Genomic DNA, 13,434 nt, shown 5'->3' on the forward strand with positions numbered 1-13,434 from the left:
GGAGGGGGAGTTTGGGTGTCTCCCCGCGTATCACCCCACGCATGATTTCTCCCGCGCATGTCAGTCCCTAGACTTCGCTCGCAGCTAACTGTTGCATATTGCACGCCGGCCGCGTCGTCCCAGTGTTTACTGTCATCCATTTTGAATTTGCTATGGAGCCAGAAGCTAAGGAAAAATCAAGTTCTGTAGCTATGGAGGAAGCACTCAGTGTAAATACTGATGCAGTTGCAATGGAGGGGGATGCTAATGCAGCTACTGATTCAAATAGTGTCGAGCAAGAAACTAGCTCAGATACTGATCTTAAGGCCTCAGCCTCGAACTTAGCGGGCAGCGGCGCGGGAGCGGCGGCGGGGCGGGAGCGGCAGGATCTTATGCGTAAAATCAAATAGACCGGTTCTCGAAAACAGCGGCGCGGCAGCGGCGCGGGAGCGGGCAACGAGCGGGCAGCGGCGAGGGAGCGGGCAACGAGCGGGCGCAGCGCACTCCTTCTTTTGCCCTCAATAAATCGAGCGTAAGGAATAAATTTGAATCGAAATAAAATTGTCGCCGTTGTTCAGACATTTCGTTCGCGAATAAAAACAAATATCTCGACAACACAACCCCGAACACAACACTTCGCCGCTAAAGCGCCGCGCGAGCTGCCCGCTGGTTTCGAGAACGGGTCTGCGTTGCCCGCCCCGCTCCCGCGCCGCCGCCGCCGCCGCCCCGCTGCCCGCTAAGTTCGAGGCTGAGGCCTAATACCATGGATCCAAAAACCACTGTTACTGGTTCCATTCCCGTGAAGCAAGAAGCCAATTTAGCTGATTCTGATATCGCGGAGCAGGAGGATGGATCGGATAGTGAATTTTATTTCATAGAGGGGGAAGCCAGAGCAGATATCGATGCCATGATGGCGGAAGCCAGTGCAGATGCCATGGCTACTGGTTCTATTGCCGATCAAGAAGCCAATTTACCTGATTATAATACTGTGGAGCAGGAGGATGGATGGGATAGTGAATCTGATTTCATGAAGCGGGAAGCCAGAGCAGATATCGTTGCCATGATGGCGGAAGCCAGTGCATATGCCATGGCTGCTGGTTCCATTGCCGATCAAGAAGCCAATTTACCTTATTCTATTACTGTGGAGCAGGAGGATGGATGGGATAGTGAATCTGATTTCATGGAGAGGGAAGCCAGAGCAGATATTAATGCCATGAAGGCGGAAGCTAGTTCAGATGCTATGAAAGGCGAAAGCAGTAACGTACCACCATTCAATGAGGGGACGTGCCCATGTATAATGCGCAGTCAACCGATCGAATTGTGCCCTCTAGTAGCATTCTTCGATAAACATGTAAACGCATCGCAAAAAAATAATAATTTAATTAATTCCCTATTGCTGAAAGATACTTGCCCTTGTTTTTGGTTTTACAGCGACGATAAAACAAATCCGCGAGTCTTCGTAACCATTGCGACATTCTTCTACCAGTTGCTGTTAATATTTCTGATCATACTCGTCAACTGCAGTTTGTTCCTTGTTAAATGTGTCCAATGTGTCCCTTTCTTCGGTAAAATTATTGCATTCTTGTTCATATCGTTTTTGGTTTATGAGTATGTAGATATGTCTTAAAATGTTTATAATTAATAAATGTAATAAGTACATTATGTATGTATAGTACTGTATTATATGTGTTTATCTTTGTAGTATTATTTTAAAGCGTTAGTAATACTTGTCTTGTAAGAATTATTGTCAAATGTGTTAAGAACATTGTCATGGGATTGGCAAATAAATCGATACAGCTCCACTAGATTCTATTAATACCCATCCGGGACTACCCTCCCCGTTACCTGTTAACACCGCACCCCTCCCTTCCCCCGATCCGGGGGGTGCCTGTTGCGCATGTCAATAAATCAATACAGCTCCTAGATAGACCTAGATTTCACCCCGCGGGGTGAGGAGAGTGCCCCTGCCCTTCTACCCCTCTGCTTCCCCCGAAATACCTGTAGCGCGCGGCTCACGCCATTCCAAAGCAGTGCTTGTTGAATACAACACGTGGTGGCTGTTTCTTCAGTTTTTTTTGTGAAGTGATCCAAAATGGCTGCAAATTCGGCGGCTTTTGAACCAAACACTGATAACCAAGCACCTAAACCGGTGTATTACTACTATTTTGTCCCTGTACAGGAAAGTTTCTTCCACCATCCCCGGTGCGCCTTGTTTGGGTCAATCAGTAAAACCGAAATGAGATACCTAAACAACTACATGGATTTTCTTGTCCATTTCTGTATAATGATTTTGACGATTAATGCCAGTGTTTTCTATTTGTCGCTCAAAGCGTTCGAGTATTGTCGCCTGATTATTATAAAAATTATTATCTTTGTGTATGGGTGCATCAGTTTCGTGTATGGGTGCATCAGTTTCCTACGAAATTTATGTTAAGATGCAACGGGGCGTCTAAGCTAGCTCAGTCTGACACCCCGCTGTTTAGTACTAAGTCCCAGTTCGCCTTCTGCGATGAGGGATGTGTACCTATCCAGGATGCCTACAGGGATATTCGACCAAGGAAACGCACAATCAATAACACAATGGCACTTATAATTCGGGTTCCACAATAGTTCACTTATTCTAGTTTCACTGACTCTAAATCGCTATCGTTTAATAATGAGCAAGTTTACGAGTACTTTACAAGTTATATCACAATTTACTAATTACAACAAGAGGAATAACGACGCGCCCGGTTCGCGTCCCGTTAGCTAGCTTTCGTATCCGCGAGAGGGGCGGCGCCCTGTGCGAGGTTTATCGAGTGTTAGTCTGGATACTTATAACTAGGGGGGCAGGATGTGGTTCGTTAGCTCAAGCCAGAGACCGAAGCCTCGATAGTGAGTACGACCACTAGGGAAAGGCGTTGGACCTACGAGGTGAGGGGGTGTGAAGTTTAAAAATAAAATAGTCGCGGTGGTAAAATCCATAGATGGAGCTTCGCCTTCTGGGTTTACTTGATAAGCCTCTTTCTTCTTAATATAATATATTAAATAGATTTACTATTATTTAGATTTACAATTTTAGTTAATTTACAATAACTTAATTTATTTACAAGTTTAGATTGTAAGTAACTTACTGTAACTTTAACCCTTTAACCTAATCACTTTATAAGCCAGGTCCTAGATTTCGAATCTAGCAAACAGTTCCTCTATATGGCTTTCGTGTATAGTTATTAGGCATACTGAATCAAAAAAGTAGCAGCATGCAATTATACAAATTATGAACCTACTAACACACAAAAAACATCTAAAAACATCGTGGGAATGGCCCATCAGAAAAATTCAGTAAGCTAGGAGAGTTGTGACAGCCTGTCACAACTCTCCTAGGTGTTTAAAATGACGACTTGGTTCGAATAATAATTTTTGTTTTCTAAACACGATGCGCACACAAATGATCAGTGCTACATTTTGAGACCTGAATAACCATGCAACTTGGGAAAAAATAACACAACAGTGCACATATACTAAAACATGATATAAATTGAAATAAAATTTTGAAGAAAAACTTACTTTTCGCATTTTTTTGTACACAGACGTCATATTTACTTAACCGTGCCTCTTGCGCCTCCCGCAGGTACTTAGTCAAGAAGAGCGTCTTAAAAGCGACAAAAAAGCGTTTTTACCACCTTTCTAACTATATTAAGTAAGGAGAAATCGTCCTTGTCACAACTTACCTCTGTCACAACTCTCCTAGGTCTCCCCTACGAGGTTTAGCGAGTGTTAGTTTGGATACTTATAACTAGGGGGGTAGGATAGGATGTGGTCCGATTAGCTCGAGCCAGGGACCGAAGCCTCGATAGTGAGCGCGACCACTTGGGAAAAGGCGTTGGACCTACGGGGCGAGGGGGTGTGAAGTTCAGGAAGAGTGGCAGCAGGATTGCTACCACAGGTTCGGGATGAATATCACATGCACTACTCGGTAAGGACGAGAATAGGTAGCTATCAACGATAGAACGTTTCAACAGCAACACGAAGCTTTATGGCTCCGCGGAGGTAAACGAGGTATTAAGGCGAGTCCCTTCAGGTTCAGAATGTCCAATTCCCAAAATGTCCAACGGTTTCAAAACGTCCAATTCCCGGAATGTCCAATTCCCAAAATGTCAAATTCTCAAAATGTCCAATTCCCGAAATGTCCAATTCCTGGAATGTCCAGTTCCCGAAACGTCCAATTCCCAAAATGTCCAATCCACTATTATGATGGGTTTGTTAAATAAGTCCTCATAGGCTTTCTTAAAAATATTTAATAAATAACCATACTTAAATTTAAATAATCATTTATTTATTTACAAATTATTCTTTCCTTTTTAGGTCAATAGAAAAAAATATAAATAACTACATCGACGGGTCCCAAGAACAAAGTCGTATCTTCAAAGTTGTCTAGTTGCAGTAGGAAGCATTAAGGGGGTNCTAGGGCTGTCGATGCGTCGCGGGGCGCGTCACAAAGATATGCGGTGAGTTTCTTTATATCTTTACTAAATTAACATTTAACTGCTGTATTGGTGATATTATCAGTACAAAATCTATCATTTTTGACTTTTATTAGGCTGAGTTGCACCACCATATTTTAACCGTAACCGTTGCTTTTTGTATGGAGTTTGACAGATTTTTGACTTTTGTCAAAGTAAGATGGTACAACCTAACCATAATGTTACATTCCTTTGTTATCGTGATGTACGAAAATTTTCCATAAATCGATGCAGCCTCTCATGGCGCTAATTATAGAATCCCGGGGAAAGTGGGGTGGGGAGACCGATTCATCTCCCCTTCAGAGCCCAGATATTCCTAGATTTCATCGAAGGGTGGGGAGACCACCTCACCACCCTGTGTCCAGAATGTCCTTGCTTGCATCGAGAGGGGTGGAAATAAATCTGCGCACGCATGAGGGGTGGGGGGATAGTTTGAGCTGGGATGGAGTGGGGTGGGGAGACCGATTCACCACCCCTTCAGAGCCCAGGTAGTCCTAGATTGCTTCGGGAGGTGGGGAGACCGCCTCACCACCCTGTGTCCGGAATGTCCTTGCTTGCATCGGGAGGGGTGGTAGACAAATCTGTGCACGCATGAGGGTTGGGTGGATAGTTTGCGCTGGGATGGAGTGGGGTGGAGAGATCGATTCACCACCCCTTCAGAACCCAGATATTCCTAGATTTCATCGAAGGGTGGGGAGACCACCTCACCACCCTGTGTCCAGAATGTCCTTGTTGCATCGAGAGGGGTAGAAATAAATCTTCGCACGCATGAGGGGTGGGGGGATAGTTTGAGCTGGGATGGAGTGGGGTGGGGAGACCGCCTCACCACCCCTTCAAAACCCAGGTAGTCCTAGATTTCATCGAAGGGTAGGGAGACCGCCTCACCACCCTGTGTCCAGAATGTCCTTGCTTGCATCGGGAGGGGTGGTAGACAAATCTGTGCACGCATGAGGGTTGGGGGGATAGTTTGAGCTGGGATGGAGTGGAGTGGGGAGACCGATTCGCCACCCCTTCAGAACCCATGTAGTCCTAGATTTCATCGAAGGGTAGGGAGACTGCCTCACCACCCTGTGTCCAGAATGTCCTTGCTTGCATCGAGAGGGGTAGAAATAAATCTGCGCACGCATGAGGGTTGGGGGGATAGTTTGAGCTGGGATGGAGTGGAGTGGGGAGACCGATTCACCACCCCTTCAGAACCCAGATAGTTCTAGATTGCTTCGGAAGGTGGGGAGACCGCCTCACCACCCTGTGTCCAGAATGTCCTTGCTTGCATCGAGAGGGGTAGAAATAAATCTGCGCACGCATGAGGGTTGGGGGGATAGTTTGAGCTGGGATGGAGTGGAGTGGGGAGACCGATTCACCACCCCTTCAGAACCCAGATAGTTCTAGATTGCTTCGGAAGGTGGGGAGACCGCCTCACCACCCTGTGTCCAGAATGTCCTTGCTTGCATCAGGAGGGGTGGGGGGATAGTTTGAGCTGAGATTGGAGAGGGGGGATGGAAGGGGGTGAAAGCTTGCATCGGGAGGGGTGGAAAACAAATCTGCGCACGCATGAGGGGTGGGGGGATAGTTTGAGCTGGGATTGGAGGGGGAGGGGGTGGGAGGAAGGGGTTGAAGGGTGCGGCGCATAAATCAATACAGCGGCTGGGGTCTAGACTAGGGTAGGAAGCTTGCCGGGTGCCATAACGTTGTTGCATTCGATGCACGCTGCACTGTGCTTTTCAGTTGTGCTCGGTTTTGTTTTGTGAAGTTGTGTTTGATATTTGATATACTTTCGAGTGTATTATAAACAAACTGTGATATTTAAAACGATGAACATGGACATTGATTATGACGATTTCACGCCTCCCCCCACGCCACCGAATTACAGAGATCCTGTAAATTTGGATCGGATTTTCAATCCAATTGACGATTCTGACCAAGAGGAAGATGAAAACCATTATAAATACTTCACGCCTAACTGGAAGATGTTTCTACACCATCCCTTTTGTCCCTGTTTTATAAAATCGCTGGGATTGAATCGCGACAAATCTGGAACTACATTTTTATTGGAATATCTACGCCTCTTCAACTGGATAGTTCTGACTGTAGTTATTGTAGTGTTGCTATTCGTCCACGAAGCTGTCGTTTCGTGTCGTGACATTGTTGTGGGTTTGTTCAAAACCGTGTACCGATGTTTGACTGTTGTTATTTTTTATTTTTATTTATTTATTTAACCAAACAACAAGAAATATAACAAGCGAAGGGATTTACATACATTTGTCATGTGAGTTTCACTTTGTGTTCTATCAACATTTTTATTATTTTGTTACACTTATTAGCCAGATTTTAAAATTTCGTTTCTTTTTGTAAACTTATTTATGCTCTTTATAAATATTGTTATATGCTATTTTTCGATTTCGTTTTATTGATAATCGTTTATTTATAGTAAAAACACATTTTCCAAAATTAAAACAACATTTCCGTTAATGTTTTTAAATATTAATCTTTCTTCTTTAGTGGATGTGGATGTTGTTTTTAAATTATATTAATATCATTACTTTCTCCTCGCCTATGTCAAATCAAATGAATTTTAAAGGCTCCAAAAACGTGAATTTTTAATATTTAAAATAAAATCTAGATTGACTATGCTATGCATTTTTGATTCAACAAAATGGACGCCATCACTCTATAATTATAAACTACTCTCGAATAAAGAATTTATTTATTTATTATAATGTAAAGCAATAAATCAATACAGTTTCCGTACAGACACGACCTGCATATGCCCTGAAAGGGTGAAAGAGAGGGGTAGCCTCGCACGCATTCCCCACTATGGCAGGTCAGCTAGGCTTGACATGGGCCAAAAGGGGCGGCGGAGCTGTTAACAGCGGGGTTACCCAAGTTTCGAATGTTGCCCTCCCCTCACGCAAAGCGAGAAGTCAGTACGTGCGACGGTGACAAATAGATACGTGAACAGCGTTTCGGAGTACAGCTAGTATCGTAAATCAAAGCAGTGACAGCACGCCCCACCCATTTCTCGGAGGGTTTCGGGCTGTTTAAATTATTGGGCACCTGTGGCGCGCTGCATCCGCCATTTGCAATTTTTCGTTTGATGTTGGACGCGTTTTTGGAATTTGGGCGGCCATTGTTGTTAAGCTTGTTTTGGGAGTTTTGATAGGCGTTTAATTTTCGATTTTAATTTATGAAACCTAGTGTCTTTCAGCTTATATTTTTTTCTAGATACCATTTCTTTAAACAACTTAAAAGCAGCGTCTGTGTTTATTTAAACTCATCAGACTTACGCCCGTATTCACAAACGATGCTAGCTTAAGTGAAGCAGCAAATCGAACGCACAGCTCTGTGATTGGTTCGTGTGTCACCCTGTGCGTCCACGCGCACTGTGAGAACTGATAGTGATGTTTGTGAATACGGACGTTAGACTTTATATGGACTAGCAAGACCAGCTTATTATTTGTATTTTTTATATTACTATGTATCTCGTAAAAAAATTAGTTTCCACGCCTGAATCTTCAACACAGATATTTGGGAAAAATTGAAGACGTTTTATTTATCCTTTCATAAGACATACCTAGTTATAGCTTCGTTCGTTCGTTCGTTTCAGCCGAAAGACGTCCACTGCTGGCTAAGTTAAATAATTTCGTAAATAAACAAATAAATCTTTCACTATTTTTATTGAAAAAAACTTCATGTATTTTTAACGCAGTCGATATCGAATGCGTTTGACATAAACTCCCACTAGGCCCTCAGTTGCTGGAAGAAAAAAATATTTTAAAATTCAATCCTTATTCTTAATCCAATCTTGCAACTTAAATCCAATATTCTTGCAACTCACGAAGGCGAGTGAGCTTTACTACTTACTACTAGTAAACAAACAGTAGCGAGCCACCACATATGTAAAGCTCACTCGCCTTGGTGAATGAGGGCTATCGTTTTTATACTTAACAGTTGGCACCCCTGGCGATTGACAGGACCTTACTCTACAGTGGCGCCATCTTGATGAGTGCAAATGCGATAGTCCTCCTACCACTTTAGCGCTCACAAGTTGGCGCCACTGTCTTCGCTACTAGCAAGTGACAGGACCTTACTCTACAGTGGCGCTAACTGGTGAGCGCTAAAACGATAGCCCTCATTGAAACAACTATACTAGAAACTCGGCCCAAATCTTCTCTTTCAGAGCCACTATGGTGCCGAGCGGTCCTATTGGAGCAGCTACCAGGTTCGAAGTTAGCGAAGGTGTGCTTCATGGACTACGGCAGCGTGTTAGTCGTGCCGGTGGAGACGCTGCGGAAGATGCTACCGGAGTTCGCGCGCGCGCCGGCGATGGCCAGCCACCTCGACATTCAAGGTGAGCTGTATGGTAGCTCAGAGACCTGTATTGTAGCTAATTGCCCTGTGTAGTTAGTTACTCAGTGACTTGGGTCACTGCTCGGTGACCTGTATGGGTAGCTCGGAGACGTCGACATTAAAGGTGAGTTCGGTGGCCTGCTGAAGTAGCTCAGGGACCTGGTCAGCCACCTCGACATTCAAGGTGAGCTCGGTGGACCTGTATAGATACTCAGTGACCTGTTTGAGAGCTCATTGCCCTGTATAGTTACTCAGTGACCTGTAAGATAGCTAATTGCCCTGTGTAGTTACTCAGTGCCCTAGGTCGTTGCTCATTGGCCTGTATGGTAGCTCAGGAACCAGTATAGATACTCAGGGACCTGTATGGTAGCTCAGGAAGGTAGCTCAGTGCCCTGGGTCACTTATCAGTGGCCTATATGGTAGCTCAGGGACCTTTATGGTAGCTTAGTGACCTAGAAGTAGCTTAGTGACCTGCAAGTTAGCCCAGGGACCAGCACGGTAACTCAAGGACCAGTATGGTAGCCCATGAACCTTTATATCAGCTCGGCTTGTCCCGAGCGGTCCTATTGGAGCAGCTACCAGGTTCGAAGTTAGCGAAGGTGTGCTTCATGGACTACGGCAGCGTGTTAGTCGTGCCGGTGGAGACGCTGCGGAAGATGCTGCCGGAGTTCGCGCGCGCGCCGGCGATGGCCAGCCACCTCGACATTACAGGTGAGCTGTATGGTAGCTCAGAGACCTGTATTGTAGCTAATTGCCCTGTGTAGTTAGTTACTCAATGACTTGGGTCACTGCTTGGTGACCTGTATGGGTAGCTCGGAGACGTCGACATTAAAGGTGAGCTCGGTGGCCTGTTGGAGTAGCTCAGGGACCTGTTGGAGTAGCTCAGGGACCTGGTCAGCCACCTCGACATTCAAGGTGAGCTCGGTGGCCTGTTGGAGTAGCTCAGGGACCTGTATGGTAGCTTAGTGATCTTGAAGTAGCTCAGGGACCTGTATGCAGCTAAGGGACCTGTATAGCAGCTTAGTGATCTAGAAGTAGCTCAGTGACCAGTTGAAGCAGCTTGGTGACCTGTATGGTAGCTCAGTGACCTGTATGGTGGCTCATGGACCTGTATAGTTAGTTACTCAGTGACCTGGGTTACTGCTTGGTGACCTGTATGGGTAGCTCGGAGACCTCGACATTAAAGGTGAGGTCAGGGACCAGTAAGATAGCTCAGTGACCTGTAAGGTAGCTCAGTGGCCTGTATTGTAGCTCAGAGACCTGTTAACCTGTGTGGCTCAGGGACTTCTAAGGCAGTTCAGCTAACTGTTAAGGTGGCTCAGTCTCAGCCTCATGGACCTGTATGGAAGCTTAGTGATCTAGAAGTAGCTCAGTGACCATTATGGTAGCTCAGTAACCTATATGGTAGCTCAGTGACCTGTAATCTGTATGGTAGCTGAGGGACCTGATGAGGTAGCTCAGCGACCTGATGAGGTAGCTCAGCGACCTGTTGAAGTAGCTCAGTGACCTGTGGAGATAGCTCATTCTTTGTTCAGCCGTGGACGTCCTATGACTGAAAAGATGATGATTTAATTTTCAAAATCTTTTTTTTTATACATAACCAGGCAGGTATTTGACCACAATCGCACCTGATCTTTCTTCAACTCGGCCTCTTTTTTTTTTCAGATTTTCCCGAGAAACCAACTTCGGAACAAATAGATCGGGCTATGAAGCATATGAAGATGAAAGAAGGTCGAGGCGAGCTGATTGTCACCAAGTGTGAGATGAAAGAACCTGGTCTGTACACCGTAGAAGCGCCGGGACTGTTAAGCGCCATGGGGGTCTAATTATTGCTTAATAACTCTGTAATTAATCCCGTTTTCACCAAAAGTTCCCGTTTTCCCGTTTTCGCGCTAAGTTTGCCGGTCCGTGGAATGCGCGTCCCCTTCTCCAACCGCGATTAAATGCAATTAGTTAGTGATTAAACGCAATTAACCCATTATAGACTAGCGATCCCATATGGTACCATTTTTTTGTGTGCTTTAATTTGGCTCTATACATTAACACGTGAAAAGATGCAGTACTCTGATTGATGCAAGTCGTAGCCAATAGATATGGTCTATGCTTCTAGGATTAAAAATTGACAGTTATTCTTTTCAATTGTGTGTAATTGATGATTGAAGTGAGCGCATCAAAATTTTCTGTTAAAAATTGACGCGCCATTCAAGTAAGTGATCGTATTTTTTTTGTGTGATAGTAAAATACTGATTTTGTTACAATCTTGTATTCTCCATAAGTGCTCTTATTGTGAAATGGTGTAAAATTACGTCGATAGGTAATAATAATGGGAAATATTGTATGTCAAAATTACTGGTACCGTACGGTACCGCTAGCCGCTTACCGTGTCTTTTTAATTATTTTATGATTTTTAGTTTTTACTGTATTTATTGGGAAATATGTGATATATTCAATGGTATATAAGGTATACAGGTAGATAAAGTAAAATAGTTTCCTATACTTTACAAAACCATGGGTTTTTATTTATTTTACATGTAACTTACACGAAACATTGACAGTTTTGGAGAACGATGAAGGTCCCAAGACGAAGCAGATATTTATAGAACGAACTCGAGATAATTGCAACTCTCGAACAATATTATAGTATAGGAAATGTTACGTGGAGCTAAGTGCAGCGTGCAATGCCAAGCTCCATTCCAAATTTTTGAATATTCAAAGATAAAAATGAATATTCCTTACCCAATATACAGTTTTTTTTTACATTTAATATCACTTCTGTTATTTGCTTGTATATTAATACACATAATAATAACAATAAAATATATAATTTACCCTATTTTTATAAAGTCCATGATAAAGTTATGTTTTAACCGACTGACACGGTAAGAGGCTAGCGGTACCATATGGTACCAGCATTTTTTTTCTAGATTACAGGTCGGATCAATTTTTTAATGCTTGTATAGCATTATGTAGACCATAATTATGAACATATTTCAAAAAAACAAAAATCTGACACTTTAAGAAAACTCAGTCTATAATGGGTTAATGTGTGTTATTTTAACCAAATACACAATTCTTATCAATAATAATAAACAATATTTCAAATGTACTTTGTTAAAGTTATAGACGCTACCCTTCGAGTGACGTCATATCGCCAGCGGCAAACTTATCGCGAATGGATAGTACCTGATTTTTAAGTGACCCCTATGAAAACAAATCTCTGGTTATGTGTTACCATAGGGACCACTTAAAAATTAGGGATTGATGGTGAAAACGGGCATAATTGATGCAACAACTCGGTATTGAATCGCCAATTTTTTGTAGGTAAGAGCTCTTTCAGATGAGACGTTTTGAGAGCGACGTTTGTCCGCACACTGAAAATTACATTACAACTGCGTTGGAAAAAAAACAGTTACCAACAGAGTGTGCGGCCTCGCAAACGCACTACAAACGTCCGTCTCAAAACGTCTAAGTGTAGGCGCACACCGTTGATTTTTCGTCGGCCGATAGTTTAGTCGGGCAGTTGATCAGTATGGGCATGTATGGGAGTGCGCACACTACGCAGATTCGATTTGGCCGATTCTTCATACAAATTAAAATCGGGCACAACTATCGGCCAACTAAAAATCAACGGTGTGCGCCTACGCTAAGGGCCCTCGCCCACGGCGACTTTTTGTAGCGATGCAGTCGCGCTGCTGTGTTGGCATCACTTCTGTAGTGTGTTGCAAATGCGTGTAACGCGCTTTAGTAGCGATGAAAAAGTTGCCGTGGGCGAGGGCCCTAATGTGAAAGAGCACTTAGGGTTATAACACACATGAGCGGGCCGGCATCGATCGGCATAGATAGGCTAATAAATTCCTTAATAAATAAATAAATATCTTTAGACAATTTCACACAGCGCCATCTAGTCCCAAAGTAAGCAACTAATATGCTCGTGTTATGGGTGCTAGCAATATTTTTTTCTTTCTTTCTTTTCAAATTTTCTTTATTTGTTTAGACTATTAAATAGTGCTTACAAATCGTAAAAATATCCGGACATTCAGCATTAAGTATATTTTTTTTGTGGTCCTGGTCCAGTGACAAAATAAAGGACAGATTCACGCAATATGTCCTTGTCTTTGCTTGCTCTGAGCACAGCTTCTCAAAATAGGGCTCGTGTTTGGGAATCACCACCCTACATAGCACTGGCCCATTTATTGTCCCGAAGCAGTGGTAGGGTTATTAATGGTGCTTTTTAAAAGCAAACCTCCAAAAATTAAATTAGCTTTTTACGAGTTTCTCATTTCTTTCAATTTATTTTCGATTCCCTCACGACGTCCTTACGAGTGGGACGCCGCGATGGGTCACGGGAAGCCCTGGCCTAACCGACAATGTCGGCCCGCTTATGTGTGTAGTAACCCTTAAAGAACGAACTTCAAATCTCGATACATACATATTTTAGCGTAGATTAAGGTTTTCGATTGGTTGAATTTCAATAATTAGACCAATCAAAAGGCAGAATCTATCTGACTGGCTGAAATTGAATCTAGATTTTAAGCTTTGATTATCGGTACTATATCCGCCAGTTACCGATTTTCTAGCATCAAGAAGTTACGCGTTGCCGATTCGA

The 13,434-nt window shown here is 43.5% G+C and overlaps 1 protein-coding gene across 2 annotated transcripts in view; it reads left to right on the forward strand.

Moving 5' to 3' along the window:
* Positions 1-10,737, forward strand: part of LOC114364710 (uncharacterized) — a 93,915-nt gene extending 83,178 nt beyond the window's left edge. The window contains exons 26-27 of one of the 2 annotated variants that reach the window (XM_028320991.1): positions 8,659-8,829; positions 10,494-10,737. In XM_028320991.1, the coding sequence (XP_028176792.1) occupies positions 8,659-8,829; positions 10,494-10,654 (332 nt within the window). In that variant the 3' untranslated portion in view covers positions 10,655-10,737. Of the gene's footprint in view, positions 1-8,658; positions 8,830-10,493 lie in introns of those variants that run through there. The other variant, XM_028320998.1, reaches the window with a different exon arrangement.
* Positions 10,738-13,434: the final 2,697 nt, after the last annotated feature.

The sequence above is a fragment of the Ostrinia furnacalis genome, unplaced genomic scaffold, assembly GCF_004193835.3.
Source record: "Ostrinia furnacalis isolate ACB-3 unplaced genomic scaffold, ASM419383v2 OfSCF0434, whole genome shotgun sequence".
NCBI classification, from domain to species: Eukaryota; Metazoa; Arthropoda; class Insecta; order Lepidoptera; family Crambidae; genus Ostrinia; species Ostrinia furnacalis.